This window comes from Bos grunniens, chromosome 3 (assembly GCF_055505025.1).
Source record: "Bos grunniens cultivar Pamir isolate PY7600 chromosome 3, Bosgru_T2T1.0, whole genome shotgun sequence".
In the NCBI taxonomy this organism is placed as follows: domain Eukaryota; kingdom Metazoa; phylum Chordata; class Mammalia; order Artiodactyla; family Bovidae; genus Bos; species Bos grunniens.
In genome coordinates, this window is record NC_141167.1 from 17,832,440 (window position 1) to 17,856,322 (window position 23,883).

General features: G+C 43.8%; 1 protein-coding gene and 1 pseudogene across 12 annotated transcripts in view; both read left to right on the forward strand.

Annotated features, from left to right (window-relative positions):
* Nucleotides 1-23,883, forward strand: part of CCDC30 (coiled-coil domain containing 30) — a 146,084-nt gene that overhangs the window by 117,360 nt on the left and 4,841 nt on the right. For 4 of the 12 annotated variants that reach the window (XR_015157059.1, XR_015157054.1, XR_015156993.1 and 1 more), the window contains 5 exons: nucleotides 4,616-4,728; nucleotides 15,595-15,736; nucleotides 17,923-18,028; nucleotides 20,330-20,466; nucleotides 21,689-21,803. Coding sequence is in view for 7 of the 12 variants with exons in the window: in XM_086382562.1 (XP_086238688.1) it covers nucleotides 4,616-4,728; nucleotides 15,595-15,736; nucleotides 20,330-20,466; nucleotides 21,689-21,803 (507 nt within the window). In the remaining 5 variants the exon portion in view is untranslated. Of the gene's footprint in view, nucleotides 1-4,615; nucleotides 4,729-8,686; nucleotides 8,797-9,970; nucleotides 12,585-15,594; nucleotides 15,737-17,922; nucleotides 18,029-20,329; nucleotides 20,467-21,688; nucleotides 21,804-23,883 lie in introns of those variants that run through there. The other 8 variants (XR_015157058.1, XM_086382562.1, XM_086382496.1 and 5 more) reach the window with 4 other exon arrangements.
* On the forward strand, nucleotides 10,238-12,006 carry LOC147375115 (TAF5-like RNA polymerase II p300/CBP-associated factor-associated factor 65 kDa subunit 5L pseudogene; annotated as a pseudogene).

The window sequence follows — 23,883 nt, forward strand, 5'->3', positions numbered from 1 at the left end:
GCAAGGAGATCCAACCAGTCCATTGTGAAGGAGATCAGCCCTGGGATTTCTTTGGAAGGAATGATGCTGAAGCTGAAACTCCAGTACTTTGGCCACCTCATGAGAAGAGCTGACTCATTGGAAAAGACTCTGATGCTGGGAGGGATTGAGGGCAGGAGGAGAAGGGGACGACAGAGGATGAGATGGCTGGATGGCATCACTGACTCAATGGACTTGAGTCTGAGTGAACTCCGGGAGTTTGTGATGGACAGGGAGGCCTGGCATGCTGCGATTCATGGGGTTGCAAAGAGTCAGACATGACTGAGTGACTGAACTGAATTGAATGATGGGAAGATGAGTCCAACCATTTTGGAGAAGGGGCATAATTGGGCCATACCCACTGACCCCTTTTTGCCTTTTATGGTTGGCCTTGGAATGGTCTGGCACCTGTGGGTGTATCACTTACCTAATTACAGTGAGCATATAATGAGGCTCAAGGCCTAGTGGAAATTAAATCTTCTGCCATCTTGACCCTAATCGTTTCAACCAGTTTTTTCATATCTTCAACAGTTATGTCATTCTTTTAAAGGTTGTGCCCTGCTTCCTGTTTCACTGATACACTTAACTTCTGAAAGTCCCAGTAGTATCCGTGGTCATTTTTGGATAATGTAGTTGCTACTTCTTCAGTCTCAATCCACATGGATGTACTAACTTTAAAAACTTAATTATAAATTAACTACCAATAATACAATAAATTAACTACCAATAAACATGTTTTGGGATATAGGTTTGAAAAGCCATTCCCATTCCAGCTCTTGGTTTCTTTCCCATATTCTGGCTCCGAAAGAGACCACAGCATATTTCAATCACTGGTTGAAGGTTTAGACATCATCTTATAGGACAACACAGGACCTCAGAAGATGTTGTCACCTGGTCGGCATCATACCTACATCTTCCATAGGTCTTTCCACTGTTTTGCAGTTTTTGAGTTTTTTTTTCCCCGGATAGTAGGATATATGATGAGAGCAATGACTGAGACTTTGTTTCACTTCTCTTACCTTAAAATGATTTTCTTGTTCAGGAACTATGCTGAGTAGTAGTATATCATGACAGGAAATAAAGAATTTAGAAAGCCCACAGATGGTAGTCCTGGCAAAAGCACTGTGGACAGAGAAAGAAAATCCCTGTCTAAAATGAGTGTCCCTTTCACTGAGGACAAATTGTTGTTCTCTCCGTGGTGGAAGAGGTCCAGTATAATAAACCTACTATCCGTTGACTGTCTCCACCACCCCCTCCCTCCCCACAGTGGATGGTCCCATATCAATAGCTCAACACTGATCTTTGCTTTTGGCAAGTTGAGTAGATTAGCCTTGGTAACCCCTTGTCCACTTTGTACATGAGCCGAAATGAGTGAGCACATAAAGGATAGAAAAAGAGGCTAAGTGACATCTACAGAATGTACTGGTTTTTTTCCACTTGATTACTGAGGGCCACCTCTTCTGTAGAAGCCCTCTGCTGTGGAAAAGCACATGAGGCACAATATGTTCACACTCTAGGCTTGTGCTGTCTAATATTGTGTCAACTAGCCACCGTGGCTATCTAAATTTAAATTAAAAATTTAGTTCCTGAGACATACTAGGCACGTTTCATGTGCTCAGTAGCTGCATACAGCTAGTGACCACCCTGCTGGAGAGTGCAGGCACGGAACATTTCCACCGGTAGGACACATTTCATCAATCTTCCAATATTATTCTTTCCAAATCCCTGATCATCTGGCCAAACTATTAGAAACTTTCTGTGAGTTAGCATCGGTCCCTGCCTCTGGACGCCTCTCTTTCCAGGCAAAGTGAACACAGACTTTGCCCACTGAGATTTCCCTTCCCACTGGTCTGAAGGACCACCCCTCAGTTGGGGCTATCATACCACAGCAGCCCTATTTCAACTGGTTGCCATATTTTGTACGGAATCATAAGTACATCAGGCCCAAATTACTCTTTCTTGGCCAACTGGTAATACATAACTCCCCTTGAGGCCATAGGTTTGGGTTGAGAGAGGTGGTGATACAATAGAAGTAAGTATCACCTGCTCATGCAGCTTGCTCAGTATTTTCCATAGCATTTCTGTTTGAGGACAGAGTACTACTGCCCATGCCCAACTCAATGCTCAGTAGATAATAGAACACCTCGTTTCAGGAAGGGCAGCTCAGGTTACTCGACCCTTTCTTTCTTGTGGTCAACCATGAGAGGTGATTGAGAGGAGAGATGACTCTCCTCCCAAATCCTAAGATTAAACTAAAGCTTTCCAGAGGCTCTGTGTTGTTTCCTCATCTGCCACAGAAACTTGGGGCATATTTGGGTCTGCTGGATCATAAAGCCCAAATGGCAGAGCAGTTTGCACCACAGCCTGGCACAGCGCGGCTCTTTGTCTTGCTTTGGGCACCACTAAAACCTGACAGCCTTGGTGGTTGCTTGATAAATGGGCTGAAGGAACAAAGGTGGTATAAGCTGACTCTAGACTCAGAAGAGGCCTTCTAAGAACCTGGCCTCTTCTATCATCAATAGCCCTCATGCCTCAGGTTGGAAAGCCAGCAAGGAGAATCTGCTCTTCCATATTGTCTAGGCTGACTGCACACTCAAGAACTGGGAAATTCACAAACTGAGGAGCTTCACAGACCCACTAGATCCGTTGTGAAACCTATATTGAGCCAATGAGTCTCTGCAAACACACTCTAAGACACTCTGTGTGTTCAAACTCCCGTTTCCCCCCTTACTTCAAGTCCCCACTCTGAATTCTGAACCTCAGTTGCATTTTGGGTTCCATGGTGCTAGTGCTGACTCAGAACCACTGGACTGTATGTAGTTCCCCCCAAATCTACATAATCCCCTTTCTCCAATTCCCTGTCACCTGGGTAAAAGGCCGCAGATCCCTTTGGGAAAGGCTCAGGAGAAGATCACATGCTTGTGGCAGTGTCACACACCAGGTTCTTCCTGAAGAAAACCTGGCTAAAGGACCCTGGGTCTGAACTGGCTCAGGTCTGAGGACTGAGTAAGAGGCCATTACTCTCTGTTGTTGTCATTCAAATTAGACCTCTGTTCACCAGACCCAGGTGTGTTTATTTATTTAAAAATACAACGCAAGTAAAACTTTAATAGGCTGTTCATGTATTTTAGTTCTGTAATCACTGTGATCAGTTAACTACAACCAGTGATTGCTACGAGTCTAGCCATTTGGTTTTATCTCCGGCCCTATTGTCTCATCACAGTACTAATGCCCACCTTGTATTGGGGATTAAGCATTGTGCTTGACTTTTGACACTCTGCAGTAGCATCACCCCCCATCATAAAATCAGGGCTCAATTCCAATGTTTGCATCTCTCACCATCATCCTCACAGGAGAGCGTTATGGAGCATTTCAAGGAATCTGGTGCTCACCAGTGTATTTGGCAAAGCCTTTGTGAAAGGAATGTCCTCTGAGTCACATGAGGATCATGATGAGTTGGGTGAGCAGGTTACCTATGGTAAATCTACTCCAAACTTCCTATCTACTTAAGGCTCTAGATTCCTTCCTCTTAATATGGCGTTTGAATATCATTTAACCCTGGTCACTGTAGAGTCCAACTTTCAGTCCACCAACCAAGCAAACTATTAAAGTCACTTTAGATATTTAAATTAACACATTAAACCTTGAATCTCTGTAAGTGTATCCATCAGGTCAGTAAATACAGCCTATTCAACATTATATTCCTTTCTCCCTAGTATAAACACCCTTGGAATACAGTCCTATGTATATTCCTCAGGTTTCTGCCAATTTAACATCATAAAATCTTTCTACTCTTTCAGTATGTCAGTCCTCCTAGGTCAGTGACTATACTCAACTTCTTTTCCCCATGATGTGCTGGGACCTGACTCTCACTGTGGGATTCGAGGCAGAGAAAAGCAGTGGCAGTGGGATAGGGGTGGCTCTGAAGAACAGCGGGTATCATTGCACAGGTAGATGCCCCAGGCGGAGTCAGCAGAGTCCTGGAGACAAGGGTGCTTAATCTCCTGAGACAGTAGGACTGCTTATGCTGATAAGAGGGGCTCAGGAGGGTTTTGAGGCCCAGGGTGCTCAAGGTTATTGGGATCCTGTCAGATGTTCTTGTTCCCAGTTCTCAGATTTCCATGTTTTCCAAATAAAACTCTATTTTTCATATAAGAGATCTAGCAAGGCTATGAAGTCAACTTGTGCTTGCAGTTCTGCAACCTACTTGATGAAATTTGGATTTGGATTTTGGATATATTGACCTGCTGCCTACATGAAGGAAGTGCCCTGGGTTTCTGAGTGTGCCTTGTTCCAGTAATCAAACCCTGCATTGGCCATTTTCTCCTCTAGGGCTCATTAACTTGGTCAGATGTAGCTAAGCACCCCACACATCTTAGGGTTGTCAGACTTTTTATATAGGCTTACACAACTGCAGGACTCACAAGTCAGGAAAAGGAGCTACGAGCTTTCAGAAATTCTGGAGGCACAAAAATCACAGGAAGCTACTATGGTTTCTGTAAGCCTTTTTTAGTAGAAAGGCTTTGCCCATTTACATTCTCTCAAACATCACACCTTTCTTCACCAGTGTATTCTCATTTTTTAAAATGTTTTTCAGCATCTCAAGAGCAACCAGAAATTGTCAAACAAGCTGTCTGTGTTGCAGCAGGAGAAGAAAGCTCTATGTGAAGAAAATGAGCACCTTTTGAAGCAGTTTGATCTCCATGTGAGGTAAACAAAAATAAGTTCCCCTTAGAAGAAGACTGTGTAGAGTAAAGCTCATTCTTAGAGAGCCAGCTCCCGAGATCAGCAGGGGATGCTCGCCGAGGTGACTTTTCACCAACACCATTGTCCTTCCTTCCCAGAAGTTCTACCTACCGGGCTTTTTCTAGGGTGGTATGGGGCCTTATTTCTTCTCAAGAACTGGAGGGGAAAGGCAATTGCTATTTCTTGAGCTCTAGTGGTATCTAACATCTTGCTTTTCCCCAAATACATCCCTCTGACTTGCCTTCAGGCTTTTCCCCCTCACACGCTGTCCTCAGTCTGAACCATGCTCTTCCATTTCAACTCTTCCTTCTCAGACAAGCCTTCCTTGACGCCTTCAGCCTGGGCTGGATGAGGTGCTCACTCTCTATGTCCCTATAGCCTTTTGTACGTGACTATCTATGATTCTTGAAGAACTCACCATGTTGTTCTGAAATAATGTGATTCACACCTATCTTCCTCGCCAGACTATAGGTTTTAAAGGACATGGGCCACAGTCTTATGCATCTTTCTACCCACAGTCCCTGGTATATAGAAGGTGCTCAATAAAAATTTGTGTTCCCAGGCTTCCTGCTCTTTCTTCCATTCCCTGATCATCATCCCACCAGATTCTTCCCACTCTACTCCTCTCTCAAGTCTAGCATGGTAGTTCAGAGTATGGACTCTGGACCATATTGCCTGGGTACAATTCCTGGTTCTACTAGGAACTAGCTGTGTGACCTTGGACAAGTTACTAACCTCTCTGTGCCTGAGATATCTCATCTTTAAAATGAGCAAAATAAAAAAAAATAAAATAAAATGAGCAAAATAGCCATTACTTTCACATAAAGTTGTTGGGAGAATTAAATGATGAATAAATAAATGTAATAGAACAGTGTCTAGCACAAAGCTGATATTCAGTTCAGTTCAGTCACTCAGTTCTGTCCAACTCTTTGCAACCCCATGAACTGCAGCATACCAGGCCTCCCTGTCCATCACCAACTCCCAGAGTCCACCCAAACCCATGTCCATCGAGTTGATGATGCCATCCAACCATCTCATCCTCTGTCGACCCCTTCTCCTGCCCTCAATCTTTCCCAGCATCAGAGTCTTTTCCAATGAGTCAACTCTTCGCATGAGGTGGCCAAAGTATTGGAGTTTCAGCTTTAGCATCAGTCCTTCCAAAGAAATCCCAGGGCTGATTTCCTTCAGAATGGAATGGTTGGATCTCCTTCCAGTCCAAGGGACTCTCAAGAGTCATCTCCAACACCACAGTTCAAGAGCATCAATTCTTCGGCGCTCAGCTTTCTTTATAGTCCAACTCTCACATCCATACATGACCACAGGAAAAACCATAGCCTTGACTAGACGGACCTTTGTGGGCCAAGTAATGTCTCTGCTTTTTAATATGCTGTCTAGGTTGGTCATAACTTTCCTTCCAAGGAGTAAGCATCTTTTAATTTCATGGCTGCAGTCACCACCTCAGTGATTTTGGAGCCCAGAAAAATAAAGTCTGACACTGTGTCCACTGTTTCATCTATCTGCCATGAATTGATGGGACCAGATGCCATGATCTTAGTTTTCTGAATGTTGAACTTTAAGCCAACTTTTTACTCTCCTCTTTCACTTTCATCAAGAGGCTGTTTAGTTCTTCTTCACTTTCTGCCATAAGGGTAGTGTCATCTGCATATCTGAGGTTATTGATATTTCTCCCAGCAATCTTGATTCCAGCTTGTGCTTCTTCCAGCCCAGCGTTTCTCATGATGTACTCTGCATAGAAGTTAAATAAACAGGGTGATAATATATAGCCTTGACGTACTCCTTTTCCTATTTGGAACCAGTCTGTTGTTCCATGTCCAGTTCTAACTGTTGCTTCCTGACCTGCATACAGGTTTCTCAAGAGGCAGGTCAGGTGGTCTGGGATTCCCATCTCTTTCAGAATTTTCCACAGTTTCTTGTGATCCACACAGTCAAAGGTTTAGGCATAGTCAATAAAGCAGAAATAGATGTTTTTCTGGAACTCTCTTGCTTTTTCCATGATCCAGCAGATGTTGGCAATTTGATCTCTGGTTCCTCTGCCTTTTGTAAAACCAGCTTAAACATCTGGAAGTTCATGGTTCATGTACTGCTGTTATTATATCTACTTATTTTCAGTTTTCCTCTATGACCCACCTCTCTGCTTCTAGCTCTGCACCCCTCATTCTATTGTTTCTTTAAGTTGAAGTTTCTTATTCTCTTATGTTCTCACTTCCTATGTTGATGGTAGTAATAATGATTTGAAAACCACTTTCTGCTGTATAGTGGAAAAATCTTCAGTCATTCATATTGAGTATCTTGCTTTATCATATCATGGAGAAATATAGAAACATGGAAAGGAATGTGTGTGGCTCAGCTCATATTAAAATAACAAATCTAAGACTAGAACTCAGCCCTCTGCTAACCTGCACAGTGCTCTTCCCACTTTGTATCTGCCATTAGAGGGAGGGGAGGGCATCCACAGAGCCCATGGTGTCTCACAGCAGTGGGTCCAGAAAGGCCAGGCAGGAGTTCAAGGCCTCGCTCTGTCAGGACCAAGATGCACCTTCCTATCTTGGATCAGGAACCACCAGCATGTGCACTGACCACCTCAGAGCCAGGGATCCCAAAATGGATTCTCAGTGGAGATGTTTTACATTCTGCTGATCATGTAAGCACATTCCTGCTCTTTAACCAGCCTCGGAAGCACAGCCTTCTCAGGGTCTCAGTCAGATCCGGTATTAATCATTAATCTCACTGTTATCAATAAACAATGCTGATAGTTGGTGCAAACTGCCATGAAACTCCAGACCTGTGGTTGCAAAGCAACACTGTTTTAATTGGTATATTTCATTCCTGGACCACTGGTCAGTGCCAAGCAAGAACTTTCACAAAACAGTTCAGGCCTGATTCTAGGCCTGCTGGATTCAACCCTCTAACATAGCCCTGATTTAGTTAAGAATTACCCACTGGTCCTGCAATTGATATTTTTATGCAAAATAACTTAAAACCACTTTTGTACATATATTTTTCATTTTAAAAAATTATTTTTACAAATTTCTAGGTGTAGAATTACTAATCCAAAAACTGGAGCTATGGATCTCAAAATGTATTATCAAACATTCAGAAGCATCCTACCAAAATTTTCTGCCATATTGTATGAGAGTAGAAATTTCACTACATCTGAATTTGCATTGGGTGCTACTTTTGTGGGGGGAGGGCTCTGATGAAATTTTTCCCAATGCTCTTTCTTTTAACTGAAGTATAATTTACATATACACAGATTTTTAAATGTACAATTTGATGACTTTTGACAAATGTATATGCCCACTAAGCACAACCCCAATCAAGATACAGAAGATTTCCTTTATCCCTGACAGTTTGTTCCTTTTTTACTGTCAGTCTATATCTCCTGTTCCCTCACCTCCTCCCAGGAATCTACTCTTCTGATTTCTGTCTCTACTAGAATGGAATTATACTACATGTAATCTTTTGTGCCCAACTTCTTTTGCTCAGCTTATTCCATTAATTTTTCTTTTGGAATAATTCCATTCCATTGTTTTTAATGATCAGTTATAGTCATAAATTACTTGTTATTTTATTTTGAATTTCTTTGATGCCTAGTGAGTCTGAATAGTTTTCCATATTATTAGTCCATAGCCTTTAGAACAGTGAATCCTAACCCTAGCTGCACATATGTGGGCCCCAACATAGATTAATTAAATCAGAATCTGTGAGGATAGAGCTTAGGGATCAATATTTTTCTAAAATCATCCCCATGTGATTCTGATGGGCACCTAGGGAAACTACAGCTTTAAGAAAGAAAATGGAAGGAATTGTCAAAATTCTAGGTTCATTTTTTTTTCATTCCCCTGATCCTACTCCTGACCTTTACAAACAATGCTTAATTTTTTCCCCCATATTTTCCCAGCTAGTCTTCCAGAGGAACAAATTCCTTGCCATTTTGAAATAAAAATGAAGGAAAGACCATCTGGTTTTACTTAAACATAAGCCAAAGTTGTCCTGAAATTTTAGAACATGAGTATTGTGCTGTCTTATCATGCATGCAGTTAACCAAGCCAACCATAAACTTAGAAAATCCACATGTTCTTTGGCAAGTTGGCCAGCAGGACTTCTGACCAAACTGGTAGGTGTGCCAAATAGCCAGCTAGCTATTTGGGAAGGTTCTAAGCTCTCATCAGCCTCACTGCATCCATGTACTTTTCATACCATGTAGTACTTCATGGGGAATAGATGGGAAAACAGTGGAAACAGTGTCAGACTTTATTTTTGTGGGCTCCAAAATCACTGCAGATGGTGACTGCAGCCATGAAATTAAAAGACACTTACTCCTTGGAAGGGAAGTTATGACCAACCTAGATGGCATATTGAAAAGCAGAGACATTACTTTGCCAACAAAGGTCCATCTAGTCAAGGCTATGGTTTTTCCACTGGTCATGTATGGATGTGAGAGTTGGACTGTGAAGAAGGCTGAGCGCCGAAGAATTGATGCTTTTGAACTGTGGTGTTGGAGAAGACTCTTGAGAGCCCCTTGGACTGCAAGGAGATCCAACCAGTCCATTCTGAAGGAGATCAGTCCTGGGTGTTCATTGGAAGGACTTATGCTAAAGCTGAAACTCCAGTACTTTGGCCACCTCATGCGAAGAGTTGACTCATTGGAAAAGACTCTGATGCTGGGAGGGCTTGGCGGCAGGAGGAGAAGGGGACGACAGAGGATGAGATGGCTGGATGGCATCATCGACTCGATGGACATGAATTTGGGTGAACTCTGGGAGTTGGTGATGGACAGGGAGGCCTGGCGTGCTGCAATTCATGGTGTCACAAAGAGCCGGACACGACTGAGCAACTGAACTGACTGACTGAACTGAGTACTACTGAAAGAAGCCTGAATATCTAGCAATAGGAGCTAGTTAGGTCAAGTATTGCACATTCAGTTGATGGAATTTATACAGCTGTAAAAGATGGTGGCCATGAACATTAGAAGCAATATGGGAAAATGCTTGTGATACAATAAATGAAAAGAGCATAAAATAATTTTAACAGTGTTTAAACAGAAGATACTTATGAAAAGAGTGGAAGGAAATACAACAATATCATAAAATAGATCATATGGGAGTTGGATTTCTTCCCAAAATTTTCTATAATTTATCATTTAAAAAATAAATAAATTTTTTATTTTTATTAAAATTTTTAGGCCGAGGCGCCGCACCTGTTGGCGGAGACAGCTGCGCGTCGAGGCCCGAGTGGCCCGGCCCAGCCCGCGGCGGCTCCGCGTTAGTCAGTCATGCGGCGGCCGCCCAGAGCCGCCACGGGGGCGGCGGGGCTCGGGGCTCGGGGCTCGGGGGTCCGGCTGAGCCGGCCGCGGATAGCGAGCCTACCGCGAAGGCGACGGAGGCAGACGCGGGGCGACCCTGGCGGCAGCGGCGGCGGGGGAAGCGGGAGCCGCCTGGGATGTTCAGTCATGAAACGGGTCCGCACGGAGCAGATCAGATGGCCGTGTCCTGCTACCTCAAACGCCGGCAGAACAGGGATGCGGACGGCCCGCTGAAGCAAGGCCTGCGGCTGTCGCAGAGCACTGAGGAGATGGCTGCCAGCCTCACAGTCCAATCAGAATCTGGTTGTGCCAACATAGTGTCCGCAGCCCCTTGCCAGGCAGAGCCCCAACAATATGAAGTACAGTTCGGACGGCTGTGGAATTTTCTCACCGATTCTGACTCCCAGCACAGCCATGAAGTGATGCCTCTCCTCTACCCTCTCTTTGTCTACCTCCATCTCACCCTGATCCAGAACAGTCCGAAGAGCACAGCGGAAAGCTTTTACAGCCACTTCCATGGAATGTTTCTGCAGAACGCCAGCCGGAAGGATGTTATGGAGCAGCTCTAGACCACTCAGATCGTCCAGGACATCCTGTCTAACTTCCGGCTGCGAGCCTTCCTGGACAACAAATACGTGGTTCGTCTGCAGGAAGACAGCTACAACTACCTTCTCCGCTACCTCCAGAGTGACAACAACACTGCGCTGTGCAGGATCCTCGCCTGGCACATCCATCTGGACGTGCAGCCCGCCAAGAGGATGGACTATCAGCTCTACGCCAGTGGTGGCTTCTCCCGCGGCAAGGGCAGCGGCCTGGAGCCCACCGACATGCCAGCGCCCATCCTGCAGAATAAGGCCGCCCTGGAGCTCCTGCAGAAGAGCATCAAGCGTGTCAAGGACGGCCCCCCCTCCCTCACCACCATCTACTTCTACGCCTTCTACAACACGGAGCAGCTGCTGAACACTGCAGAGGTCTCCCCGAACAGCAAGCTGCTCGCAGCAGGCTTTGACAACTCCTGTATAAAACTGTGGAGTCTGTGTTCCGAGAAGTTAAAGTCCAAACCCCATCAAGTAGATGTGTCCCGCATCCACTTGGCTTGTGATTTCCTAGAGGAGGAGGATGACGAGGATGACAACGCAGGCACAGAGATGAAGGTCCTGCGGGGACACTGCGGGCCAGTGTACAGCACCAGGTTCCTCGCGGACAGCTCGGGGCTGCTCTCCTGCTCTGAAGACATGTCCATCAGGTACTGGGACCTGGGCAGCTTCACCAACACCGTGCTGTACCAGGGCCACGCCTACCCCGTGTGGGACCTGGACATCAGCCCGCACAGCCTGTACTTCGCCAGCGGGTCGCACGACCGCACAGCCCGGCTGTGGTCATTTGATCGGACGTACCCACTGCGAATCTTCGCCGGGCACCTGGCAGACGTGGACTGCGTCAAGTTCCACCCCAATTCAAACTACTTAGCCACGGGCTCAACCGACAAGACGGTGCGGCTGTGGAGCACTCAGCAGGGGAACTCAGTGAGGCTCTTCACGGGCCACCGCGGCCCTGTGCTCTCCCTGGCTTTTTCCCCCAACAGTAAGTACCTGGCATCAGCAGGCGAGGACCAGCGGCTGAAGCTATGGGACTTGGCGTCTGGGACCCTCTACAAAGAGCTGCGGGGCCACACGGACAGCATCACCAGCCTCACCTTCAGCTCAGACAGCAGCCTGATCGCGTCAGCGTCCATGGACAACTCTGTGCGTGTCTGGGACATCAGAAGCGCACACTGTAGCACACCCGCCGACGGCTCATCTAGCGAGCTCCTGGGCGTCTATACCAGCCAGATAAGCAAAGTGCTGAGCGTGCAGTTCATGGCCTGCAACCTCCTGCTGGTGACTGGAATCCCACAAGAAAATCAGGAACATTGATTTGGATCTTTGATATGACAGACTGGGGCGTGCCAAGGGCTCCAGACGGTTTTACTCCTGGCACTGGCTGTGATACTTGGAATTTTGAGGTTCAGGGAATTCAGAGAACTTGGTCGCACTTGTATTGGGAACTTGTATTGGGAGAAAGGGAAAATTCCTAGGTGACAGTTGGATCACTCCAGCTGACAGGTTTCTAGAAGTGGGTGGGCAGATTTGACTGAGAAAGTCTTGGGCTTTTGCAGCAAGGGTGGGAAAGAAAGATTCTTTTTGTGGCTGCACTTCTGTTAACAATTCTCTCCCCCGAAAGAACAGATTGTGGTAAAGAAATGAAAGTAATTAGAAGTGAAAAGTCAAAAGAAAATTAAAAAATGTTGAATTTCCAAATGATTCCGAGGTGTGGCTTTTCCAGCATCTTTTCCTCCTGAGATCATCCCTCCCACCTGCTTTGCAATAGCAGTTTAAAGAACAGTCTATGAAACACATCTTAAGTACGAACACACGCATCGAAAACTATGCTCTGAGGATGAAGCGACTTCTAATTTGTGGGAAAAGGATTAAATATTTCTGTTTTCTGAAAAGAGTTATTTTGTATTTTGTTTTCTATTAAAATGTGTTTAGTTTCCCCAAAAAAATAAAATAAAAATTTTAACAGTCCAAATGGCAGAATAAGAGAGACAAGCAGCTGTCTGGCATGGAAGCTGCAGATGTGAGTTTTAATAGCCCACGGCAGAATGTGTGAAAGAAATTCTAGAAATCCATGTTGCATTTCAAATGATGTCAAAACATCAGAGGAACTGTGAACAGCTGGGAAACTCAGAGACCAACAGGTGTACCATTAGTGTTTAAACCTCTGAAGCTATGGACTAGGGTATGCTGAAACCCAGTGATAGCTTTTGACAAACTCGTCCCAGAATAAGGGAAAATGAGAATATTTGTGAGATGAAAATATCTTCCTATAAAGAACCTGAGTCAATCCACAAGAATATACACTTCCTTTTATATAGTAGGTGCTACAAGGGCCACAGAACTGAACAAGCCTAAAGCAGTTTTATAAACCTCAGTATCTAGAGTAACTCTATTGAGTTGCTGTAGCAGAGACATTGAATAAGAATGTCTTTAGAAACGGAGGGGTTTCTCTCTTACCTAAAAGTACAGGGAGCTCAATGTTTCCAAAGTCTAGACTCCTTTCTTGTTGTCGCTCCAGCATCTTTAGCACTTATCCTCATAGTCCAAGGCAGTTCATTATTATATTCACATTTTATCCAACAAGAAGGGAGAAAGAAGGGAAAGCAAGGGCATTCTGTTTTCCTTTAAGGCACATTACTTCCACTCTAGCTACTGGCTGGAACTTACTCACATGGCCTCATCTAGCTGCCTCATCTAACTACAAAAAAAACTACATTTTCTTGTAGCTCATGTTTGAGCAACCAAGTGCCAAGCTAAAACCAGGGGGTCTATAATGATAGAAGGAGAAGGTGTACTGGGGACCATCCCCACAGTCAGTCACTGCCACCTAAACTGACAAGCTGGTGACAAGAGCCAGTGTGCATGTCTCTGACCTCCAGGAATGCAAACTTCTCTGCTTGGTATCTGGCCAACAGCTGGATTAATCTTCTAAGGGAAAAATATGCAAAATGATTCTTTTATTTACAATCAACAGTTAGGGAGAGAGGGGCACTATTTTGGAAAATGGAAGATCTTGCAAAACACACTTGCTGCTGCTACTGCTAAGTCGCTTCAGTCGTGTCCGACTCTGTGCGACCCCATAGATGGCAGCCCACCAGGCCCCCCTGTCCCTGGGATTCTCCAGGCAAGAACACTGGAGTGGGTTGCCATTTCCTAACTTAACCAGAGCAGAAGACTCTCTTGGAGTCACTAGACTAAATTACCATCTAAATAAGTCTCCTTTGCTCTTCCCCTGCCATCCAGCTCCTAATTCTAAAAAAAAGTGTTAGTCGCTCAGTTGTGTCTGACTCTTTGCAATCCCATGGACTGTAGCCCGCCAGGCTCCTCTGTCCATGGAATTCCCCAAGCAAGAATAATGGAGTGGGTAGCCATTCCCTTCTCCAGGGGATCTTCCCAACCCAGGGATCGAACCTGGGTCTCCAACATTGCAAGCAGATTTTTTTTTTTACCATCTGAGCCACCAGGGAAGCCCTTATAATAGGTTATTAAGATGTAATTCACATATTGTACAATTCACTCATTGAAAGTGTACAATTCAGAGGCTTTTGTAATCCATCACTGCAATCAATTTTAGAACATTTAATTACCTAAAGAAATCCTTTAGGTATACCCTCCATTCCTGGTTTCCCTCCTTACTCCCAGCCCCAGGCAACCACTAATGTACTTTCTTTCACTCTATATTTGTCACTTCTGGACATTTCATATGAATGGAATTGTATAATATGTGGTCCTTTGTGACTGGCTTCATTCACCTAGCATAGTGCCTTCAAAGTTCATTCATGTTGTAGCATGTATTTGTACTTCATTTCTTTTTATAGCTATATAATGTTCCATTATACAGATACTCCATATTGTGTTTATTTATTCATCAGTTAATGGAAATTTAGGTTGTTTTCACCTTTTGACTGTTACGAATAGCGCTACTATGAACATTCATGTACAAGTTTTTGTGTGGGTGTATGTTTTCATTTCTCTTAGGTATATACCTAGGAATGGAATTGCTAGGTCATGTGATTCTCTATGTTTAACCATTTGAGAAACTGCTAGACTTTTTCCATTTGACAGTCCAACCAGCAGTAGATGAGTATTCCAATTTCTCCACATCCTTGCCAGTACTTTAAAAAATATATGTATGCATTTATTTATTTGGCTGTACCAGGTCTTGGTTGCATCATGTGGGATCTTTGAGCTTTGTTGCAGTATGCAAACTCTTAGCTGTAGTATGTGGGATCTAGTTCCCTGACCAGGGACCCAACCTGGAGCCCCTACATAGCAGAGTCTTAGCCACTGGACCACCAGGGAAGTCCTGCCAGAACTTCATTACCTTTTATTTTTTATTTTAGCCATTCTCCTGTGTGAAGAGGTATCTCATTATTTTTATTTGCATTTTCTTTATACTAATAATGTTGAACATCTTTTTATGTATTTATTGGTGGTAAGTTAAATTTATGTCAGAATCAGAATAAAAGTCTTGAGCAGAGATCTAGGTAGAATTAGCATTTAGAAGTCTAAACTCAAGACAAGAGAAACCCAGTTACCTGGAAAATCGACAAGACAGAGTGGGTTCTATCACTGCTCAAGGGTATAGCCCAGAACCAGAAAATTTTAAAGTAATGACTAGCTCGGTAGAGTAGGATTCAAAATTTTTAGATGTCGGGGATCAGAAGTCAAGGAGTTACCTGTGTTGGGGGTGACTGAATCTGGTGTCATGGGGGAGGTTCTACTTGGTCCATTTCCTCCACTTGGGTGAGAAGTCCTATGGATGTGAGGCAGGACGAGTCTTCATCTCTGGACCCACCCTGACAAAGCCAGAAGAGGAACCCCAAGAAAGGTGCTAATCGAGGAGGCAAAGTAAGTTTTCACTGTGTTCAGGTGCACCTATACTTAAATTTCCTTTTGTAGAAACTATAATCAGAAACATCAGTACTACAAAGTCAAGCTGCACATAATCAAGGATCGTTTAGTTGATGAAGTACAACTCCGAGATGAGAAAATCAAACAACTTGAAAATGAAGTTGGAGCCCTGCGGCAGCAAATAGAAAAGGTGAGGGGGAAGGTGGAGCACTCACTGGTCCTGCTGGTGTTGGGCATCTGGAGGAAGCCCACTTGATTGTTAATGTGTTTGTGGCTTCTTCATAGCCCAGGTTTCCATTTCTTTTCTTTGCACCCTTTTTCAGTTTGAGTAATTGTTTAAGCCCTGCCCAAAAGTATGTAAGACTCATAGTGATGCTAGGTCAAACTGGGCACTGAAAATACTCTGCACTGCTGCTTAGGGCTAGCATCCTGCCTTCAAATGAAAGTGCCTTTTCTTTATATATATATATATATATAATTAAAAATTTTAATTTATTTTTAATGGGAGGATAATTGCTTTTACAATATTGTGTTGGTTTCTGCTATATATCAACGTGAATCAGTCATAGGTGTATATATATATATGCTCCCTCCCTCTTGAACCTCCTCCCACCTCGCACTTGATCCCACCCCTCTAGGTTGTCACAGAGCACTGGTTTGAGTTCCCTGCATCATCCAGCAAATTCCCACTGGCTATCTGTTTTAAATATGGTAGTGTATGTGTTAATCACCCTTTAGCTGAGACTTCCAAACCAGCCTCCACAACTCATTCCTGCTTTATGCAGCCCTCATTTTGGCTCAACATTTCTGTCCATTTTAAATGGCGATGAAAACAGGTGACCCCTATTCTTCTATCTTAGTAGCACCTTCAGGCTGCTTTCTAAATCTCTCTGGTTTCTTTGTCTTGTCGCCCCTGTGACTTTTTGGTGTTGGCAGAAAGTAAATGGAATGGATGAACGGGACCCAATGCAGAATGGCCTTGAGAGCAATAAACTACATCAATTCAAAAGGGAGAGCAACTGATTTGGCCAGAAATGTTTCCCTTCTAGAGATCCCCAACCCATTTCAGAATTTTGAAAACATTGTCCTCAGTCCTAAATTACTCCTTTCTACACCCACCAAATTTTTATCATATCACCACTATGTGCCAAGGATACCAAAACAATTGATGTAAATTCAGTCATTCATGGGCTATTATAGGACTCCACAAGAAGAATCCCTCAATGACTGCAATAAAACATGTGAGGATTATAAGAGATGGGTCACCAATGTTGTGTTTTTAATTTTTTTTTAATCCTCCTGTTACTTGAGAATGGAAAACAAGTTAGATTTTGCAGTACCCTCCTATTTTGGCACTAACTCACCAAACTTTTGAAGACTCAGATCCAGGTTAGGAAGGCAATGCAGAAAGTATAACAGAAGAAAGTAGCAGCTCTTATTCACGGGCCCACTGGAAATACCACCAGCCTATTCTGCACTACCCATTCTTCCTGGTGGTGCCTGCCTTCCACTTCCAAGCTTACATGGCAAAACTAGCCTCCTGCTTTCAGCAGGCATGTTTCCTGACTGTACTGTGTTGAAGAGTATACCCCCCAAATTCATGGCCACCCGGAACCCAAGAATGTGACCTAATTTGGAAGTTTGCAGGTATAAATAGTCAAGATGAGGTCATACTAGATTAGCATAAACCCCAAATCCAATACAACTAGTATCATTGTATGAAGAGGAAAAGACACACACAGGGGAGAAAGGCCATGTGATGATGAGGCACAGATTGGAGCAATGAAGCCACAAACCAAGGAGCCCCAAGGACTGGTAGCATTCATCAGTGAGGAGGGAGACATGGGACAGACTCTTCCCTCAGTGCCCCCAGAACTAACCCAGTCAACAACTTGATTTTAGACTTGTAGGAATTAAAACAACAAATTCCTGTTGTTTTAAGCTGCCCAGTTTGTGGTAATCTGTTACAGCAGCCCTGGAGGACCAGAACATCTACCCAAAGAGTCACAGGTCTCCATGAAATTTACTGGAGGCTGCAAGTAACCAGAGGCGAGGAAATAGTGGTTGGGGTTGGCCTTGGACAGGCTTGGATGCAAAGGCTGGCCCTGCTACTTAATAGTTCTGTGCCCTTCCCCGAGGCCCTTTGCATCATTTTCTTATGAAAATGTGAATCCCTACCTCAAAAGGCTTCTGTGAGGATTAAAATACAAAGTGCCTAAAGTGGGACCTCCTGGCACATACAAATCTTCATAGATGTTACTTTCTTCTCAGTGTAAAATCTCTTGGTGGTGATGGCTTAGTCGCTAAGTCAGGTCCAACTTTTGTGACCCCATGGACTATAGCCCATCAGCCCTCTGTCCATGGAATTTTTTCCAGGAAAGAATACTGGAGTGGGTTGCCATTCCCTTCTCCAGGGGATCTTCCCGGCCCAGGAATCAAACCCCGGACTCCTGCATCGCAGGCAGATTCTTTACTGACTGAGGTATGATAAAATCTCTTAGAAGCATGTTAATCAGTAGATGTACCACAGAGGTACAAACCTAGAGCTCTTGACTTTATTTATTTTAGGGCCTGTGAACCAGAGCCCCAAGCTACAAATCCTGGACTCACTTTCTAAGCACAAAATCTCCAGAAAATAATGCCACTTGCGGGGGCAGGGGGGGGGGGTGCTTCATTCCTTCAGCCTTCTCTTATTCAGTGAGCCAGTTGAGAGCTCTGACTGTGTGACCACCCAAACCAGGTTTCCACAAATATTTTATCCTATTATTACAGCAGGTGTCCTGATTCCAAAAAATACAGTATTTCCGATGGACAGGGTGTCAGTAGCCAGTCCCACTCAATTTCCTTTCTAATCCAGTTATAACTGCAGAGGTTATTATTTGTCGGGTGGGTGCTTCTACTCTCAATCCTTACCATGCTGCTGCTGCTGCTAAGTCACTTCAGTCATGTCCGACTCTGTGCAACCCCATAGACGGCAGCCCACCAGGCTGCCCTGTCCCTGGGATTCTCCGGGCAAGAACACTGGAGTGGGTTGCCATTTCCTTCTCCAATGCATGAAAGTGAAAAGTGAAAGTGAAGTCACTCAGTCGTGTCCGACCCTTAGCAACCCCATGGACTACAGCCCACCAGGCTCCTCCGTCCATGGGATTTTCCAGGCAAGAGTACTGGAGTGGAGTACCATTGCCTTCTCCGAATCCTTACCATAAATGTATTTAAATAGTGACAGGTGAGACTGTTGTTAGACACGGAAGGGTCCTGGATGAAGGACTTTAAAATATGGAAGAGCTTCAGAACATTCTGTAATCTCCTTCCTTACAATTCCTTAATAATAGACTAACAGATGGACAGCCTTCCTTCTTCCCTCCCTCCTTTCTTTCCTCTCTCTCTCTTCCTTCCCTTCTATTCTGAATTATAATTGACATAATATTATATTATGTTTACAGCATTATTACATTATTTAGTTATACAACACAATGATTCAATATTTGTATATATGCCCATCAAAATAAGTCTAATTAACAGCCATCACCACCCATAGTTACAAATGTTTTTTCTTGTGATGAGAACTTTTAAGATCTCCTGTCTTAGCAACTTTGTCATATGCAATACAGTATTACTAGCTGTAGTCACACGCTGTACATTACATCCTTATAACTTATTAGTAACTGGAAGTTTATACCTTTGACTACCTTCATGCATTTTGCCCACCCCTCTCCGCCTCTTGTTGTTCAGTTGCTCACTCATGTCAGACCTTTGCCACCCCATGGACTTCACTTCTGGCAGCCAACAATCCAATCTGTTCTCTGTATCTATGAGTCTGGTTTTTTGCTGTTGTTTGAGTTTTTTTAGATACCACATATGTGGACAGTCTTTTCTGAATGATCTATATTATTAATAGTACCTTATTAAAAGAAAGAAATTTTCCCCTCCTAACAATGTGCTTCATCTGCCAGAGGTCCTTACTCTCCTCCCACTCCCATTCATGCTCATCCCACGAAGGAAGGTGGGAACAAACACAAATAGGAGAAGGAACTCACCTATTACCACTAACAGGTCCTTGGTGAAGGGAGAAAAGCAGTTCTACACTTGTGAGCTTCTGAACTCCTCACCAACTGTGATATTTACTAATAACTGCTGACTCAATGTAAGGATGTTAGTGTTTTTTCACAAAATGTAATCCTGTACTGTTTTAGCTATAACTTCACTGGCTATTGCTTTCAGGGAAGATGCTGGTAAAAAACGAAACATGTCAAGCTAGAAATCATTTCAGCATCATCACTGCAAGAGTACTTGCAATACCTGGCTGACATGCCAAGCAACTGAAACCCTGACGCTGGTTTTCAAGTGAGGTGGCTAGATTCCCATCTTCCTTCACCTTAAAAAGACTGTAACTACAAAGCAGATGGAAATGTGTTATATGGAAATCTTTCTCAATAGGAGCTTCAGAGAATTTTGTTGTATTTGTTAGTGACTTGATACCTATAGAATTAGAATACAGATGAGAGCATTGGGACCTTAATGGAAGTTGAGTGTTCAGACATTAAAAAATATTAACCCAAAAGAATGAATAAATGTCAAAACAAATATGTAGCATAAAGTAACCAAGATAAATAGGAGAATGATCTAACTGACAATGTCAGCAAACAGGTAAAGACAGACTAAGAAGACAGGAGAAAAAGATGTTTGCAAGATAATTTGCTGTTGAGTTTAGACACAGGCTGATGCTCTTAAATGTGTAATTCTTTCTCCTGCTGGGGTAATTATGAGGACTTATTATCCCTAGGAGAAGGCATTCCAGGACCAGATCACCACCCAAAATGATATCCTGCTCCTAGAAAAAAGGAAACTTCTGGAGAAGGTCACAGAACAAGACTTATTGATTGACAGCAACAAATGGAGACTATTTTCTGTCCAAAACAGGTAGGTCCCTGCCCCAGTGGCCTGTGAGCTCCACAAAGAGGATATTTCTCCTTCACAAAGGAGGTGAAGTGGTGGTCCTTTGAGTTTGCAGACTTGTCCCATAACTGTTTCTCTGCCATTCGGCTATTTTTAGCAGTTCATACAAGTGGCAGAAGTTTTGAAATTAAAGAGAAAAGTATCATGGAGAAGGTGAGCTGGGCATTCAGATAGGCTCTTTCATGGCAGGATTGCCTCCCAAGGACGCAGCTGTGTTCATGCTGGTCCATCCCGTTGTATGTGTGTTGACACTCATGTTTATGTTTTGGCATCTATGGGATCAAGGTAGACTGAGAGAGAATAAGGCTGGCATCTCAGCTCTATGACTTTCTGGTTTTATCTTTTTACATAAGTTACTTTCCCCATTCTGAGCCTCAGTTTCCTTACCTGCAAAATAGGCTTCATAACAGGATCTATTTCATGGTCATGGGCTCATTGTGAGGATTAAAGGAACTAATACATGAAAAGTTTTAAGTGTTTACTGTGTAGATGGGCTTCCCAGTTGGCACTAGTGGTAAAGAACTTACCTGCCAATGCAGGAGATATAAGAGATGCTGGTTCGATCCCTGGGTTGGGAAGATCCCCTGGAGCAGGGCATAACAACCCACTCCAGTATTCTTGTCTGGAGAGTCCCATGGACAGAGAAGCCTGGAGGGCTATGGTCCATAGGATTGCAAAGAGTTGCACATGACTGAAGCGCCTTAGCATGCAGGTGCTGTATAGATGGTTCGCGGTGCCTACATCCATGTAAGCACTTGGTAAAATGGCTGCTGCTGCTACTAATACTGCTGCTACTATTGTTTTTACTTCTACTACTACTACTGAAACAAAAACGTGGGGTGACTGAGATCAGAACCAGATGCAGGCCGTGTGGCTACAACGTTAGGAGGCATGCAGAGTCCCACCCCTAAATGGGATCACATCATTTCTTAGGTTTCTCAAGGGCTGGAACTGTGCCTTTCGTATTCTTGCATAGATTGTGTCTCTATTCTCTATTTAATGACTGTGTATAAGCCAGAAGCTTACTCATTTTCACTTGGTTTTGGAATATGGTGGGAATTATTCTGGCAAAGTTGGTTATAAAATCTGGCAGTGGTCGAAGACCCAGAGCTAGTGGGAAGTGGAAGAGAGTTTTTAGGGTGATCCAGAAATGTTAAGTTACACTTCTGATCTGTGCCATTCTTAGAGTACTTTTCCTGGATGAAGAAAATAAGCAGCTACAGAAAAACAGTCTCCGGCTCACACAGGAGGTTTATTTCCTAGAGCATATCATAAAGAGCATCCAGATGCACAGACAGGAGGTAAGGCTGCTGTCTTCTCTCTTCCCTTCACCTTCTGCATGAAGCTGCAGTCTGAAATTGGCCTTGGTGGACTATGGCAGAGGTTCACTGGCTGCACCGGGGAGCAGACCCTGAGACAGCTTTTGGCCAACTTGCTCTTCGTTGGGTCAGGTTTTGTTCGACAGGCTCCTCCGATGTGATCCCCAAACACTTCGTGTGTGCCTCCCAGCTTCTTCCTTAACACACTGCACTGTCATCGCCTTTTCACTTCTGTCATCTCAGCAGTGACATCCTGGAGGACAAGGGTTACATCTCATATGCCATTGTGCTCCATAGATATTTGAGAATGAAAGTATGTTAAATGTCCTCACACAGATGCCTCCTTCTCAGCTACCCTGTTTGCCTTGTATGATTCTATCCCATTTTGAGAGATGAGCCCATCTGAGGCTCAGAAAGGTAAAGTGAACCTAGTCTGGTCTGGCAAGGAGTCAAGTCTAAGGAGAACATCTTAGTCAGAGAAATGCAATTATGTTACAAAAGTCCTGGCAGGCAAGTAGCCAAGTCCAGTGAGATGCAGCAAATGGTCTACATTCAGATGAGATCCAGGGTCTGGCTGCTGAGTGAGTCAGCCAGAGGGACTTCAGTAAGCAGAGCTGTATTCTGAATCCAGGATGGAGCCTGCTTGCTTTCTTCCCTGGCTTATATCATCTGGTAGGCCTTTCTTCCCTTATGATTATACAGTGGAAGTGAAAAATAGATTTAAGGGCCTAGATCTGATAGAGTGCCTGATGAACTATGGAATGAGGTTTGTGACATTGTACAGGAGACAGGAATCAAGACCATCCCCATGGAAAAGAAATGCAAAAAAGCAAAATGGCTGTCTGGGGAGGCCTTACAAATAGCTGTCAAAAGAAGAGAAGCGAAAAGCAAAGGAGAAAAGGAAAGATATAAGCATCTGAATGCAGAGTTCCAAAGAATAGCAAGGAGACATAAGAAAGCCTTCCTCAGCGATCAATGCAAAGAAATAGAGGAAAACAACAGAATGGGAAAGACTAGAGATCTCTTCAAGAAAATTAGAGATTCCAAGGGGACATTTCATGCAAAGATGGGCTCGATAAAGGACAGAAATGGTATGGACCTAACAGAAGCAGAAGATATTAAGAAGAGGTAGCAAGAATACACAGAAGAACTGTACAAAAAAGATCTTCACGACCCAGATAATCAGTGGTGTGATCACTGACCTAGAGCCAGACATCCTGGAATGTGAAGTCAAGTGGGCCTTAGAAAGCATCACTACGAACAAAGCTAGTGGAAGTGATGGAATTCCAGTTGAGCTATTTCAAATCCTGAAAGATGATGCTGTGAAAGTGCTGCACTCAATATGCCAGCAAATTTGGAAAACACAGCAGTGGCCAAGGACTGGAAAAGGTCAGTTTTCATTCTAATCCCAAAGAAAGGCAATGCCAAAGAATGCTCAAACTACCGCACAATTGCACTCATCTCACATACTAGTAAAGTAATGCTCAAAATTCTCCAAGCCAGGCTTCAGCAATACGTGAACCGTGAACTTCCTGATGTTCAAGCTGGTTTTAGAAAAGGCAGAGGAACCAGAGATCAAATTGCCAACATCCGCTGGATCATGGAAAAAGCAAGAGAGTTCCAGAAAAACATCTATTTCTGCTTTATTGACTATGCCAAAGCCTTTGACTGTGTGGATCACAAGAAACTGTGGAAAATTCTGAAAGAGATGGGAATCCCAGACCACCTGACCTGCCTCTTGAGAAACCTGTATGCAGGTCAGGAAGCAACAGTTAGAACTGGACATGGAACAAAAGACTGGTTCCAAATAGGAAAAGGAGTACGTCAAGGCTGTATATTGTCACCCTGCTTATTTAACTTCTATGCAGAGTACATCATGAGAAATGCTGGACTGGAAGAAGCACAAGCTGGAATCAAGATTGCCGGGAGAAATATCAATAACCTCAGACATGCAGATGACACCACCCTTATGGCAGAAAGTGAAGAGGAACTCAAAAGCCTCTTGATGAAGGTCAAAGTGGAGAGTGAAAAGTTGGCTTAAAGCTCAACATTCAGAAAACAA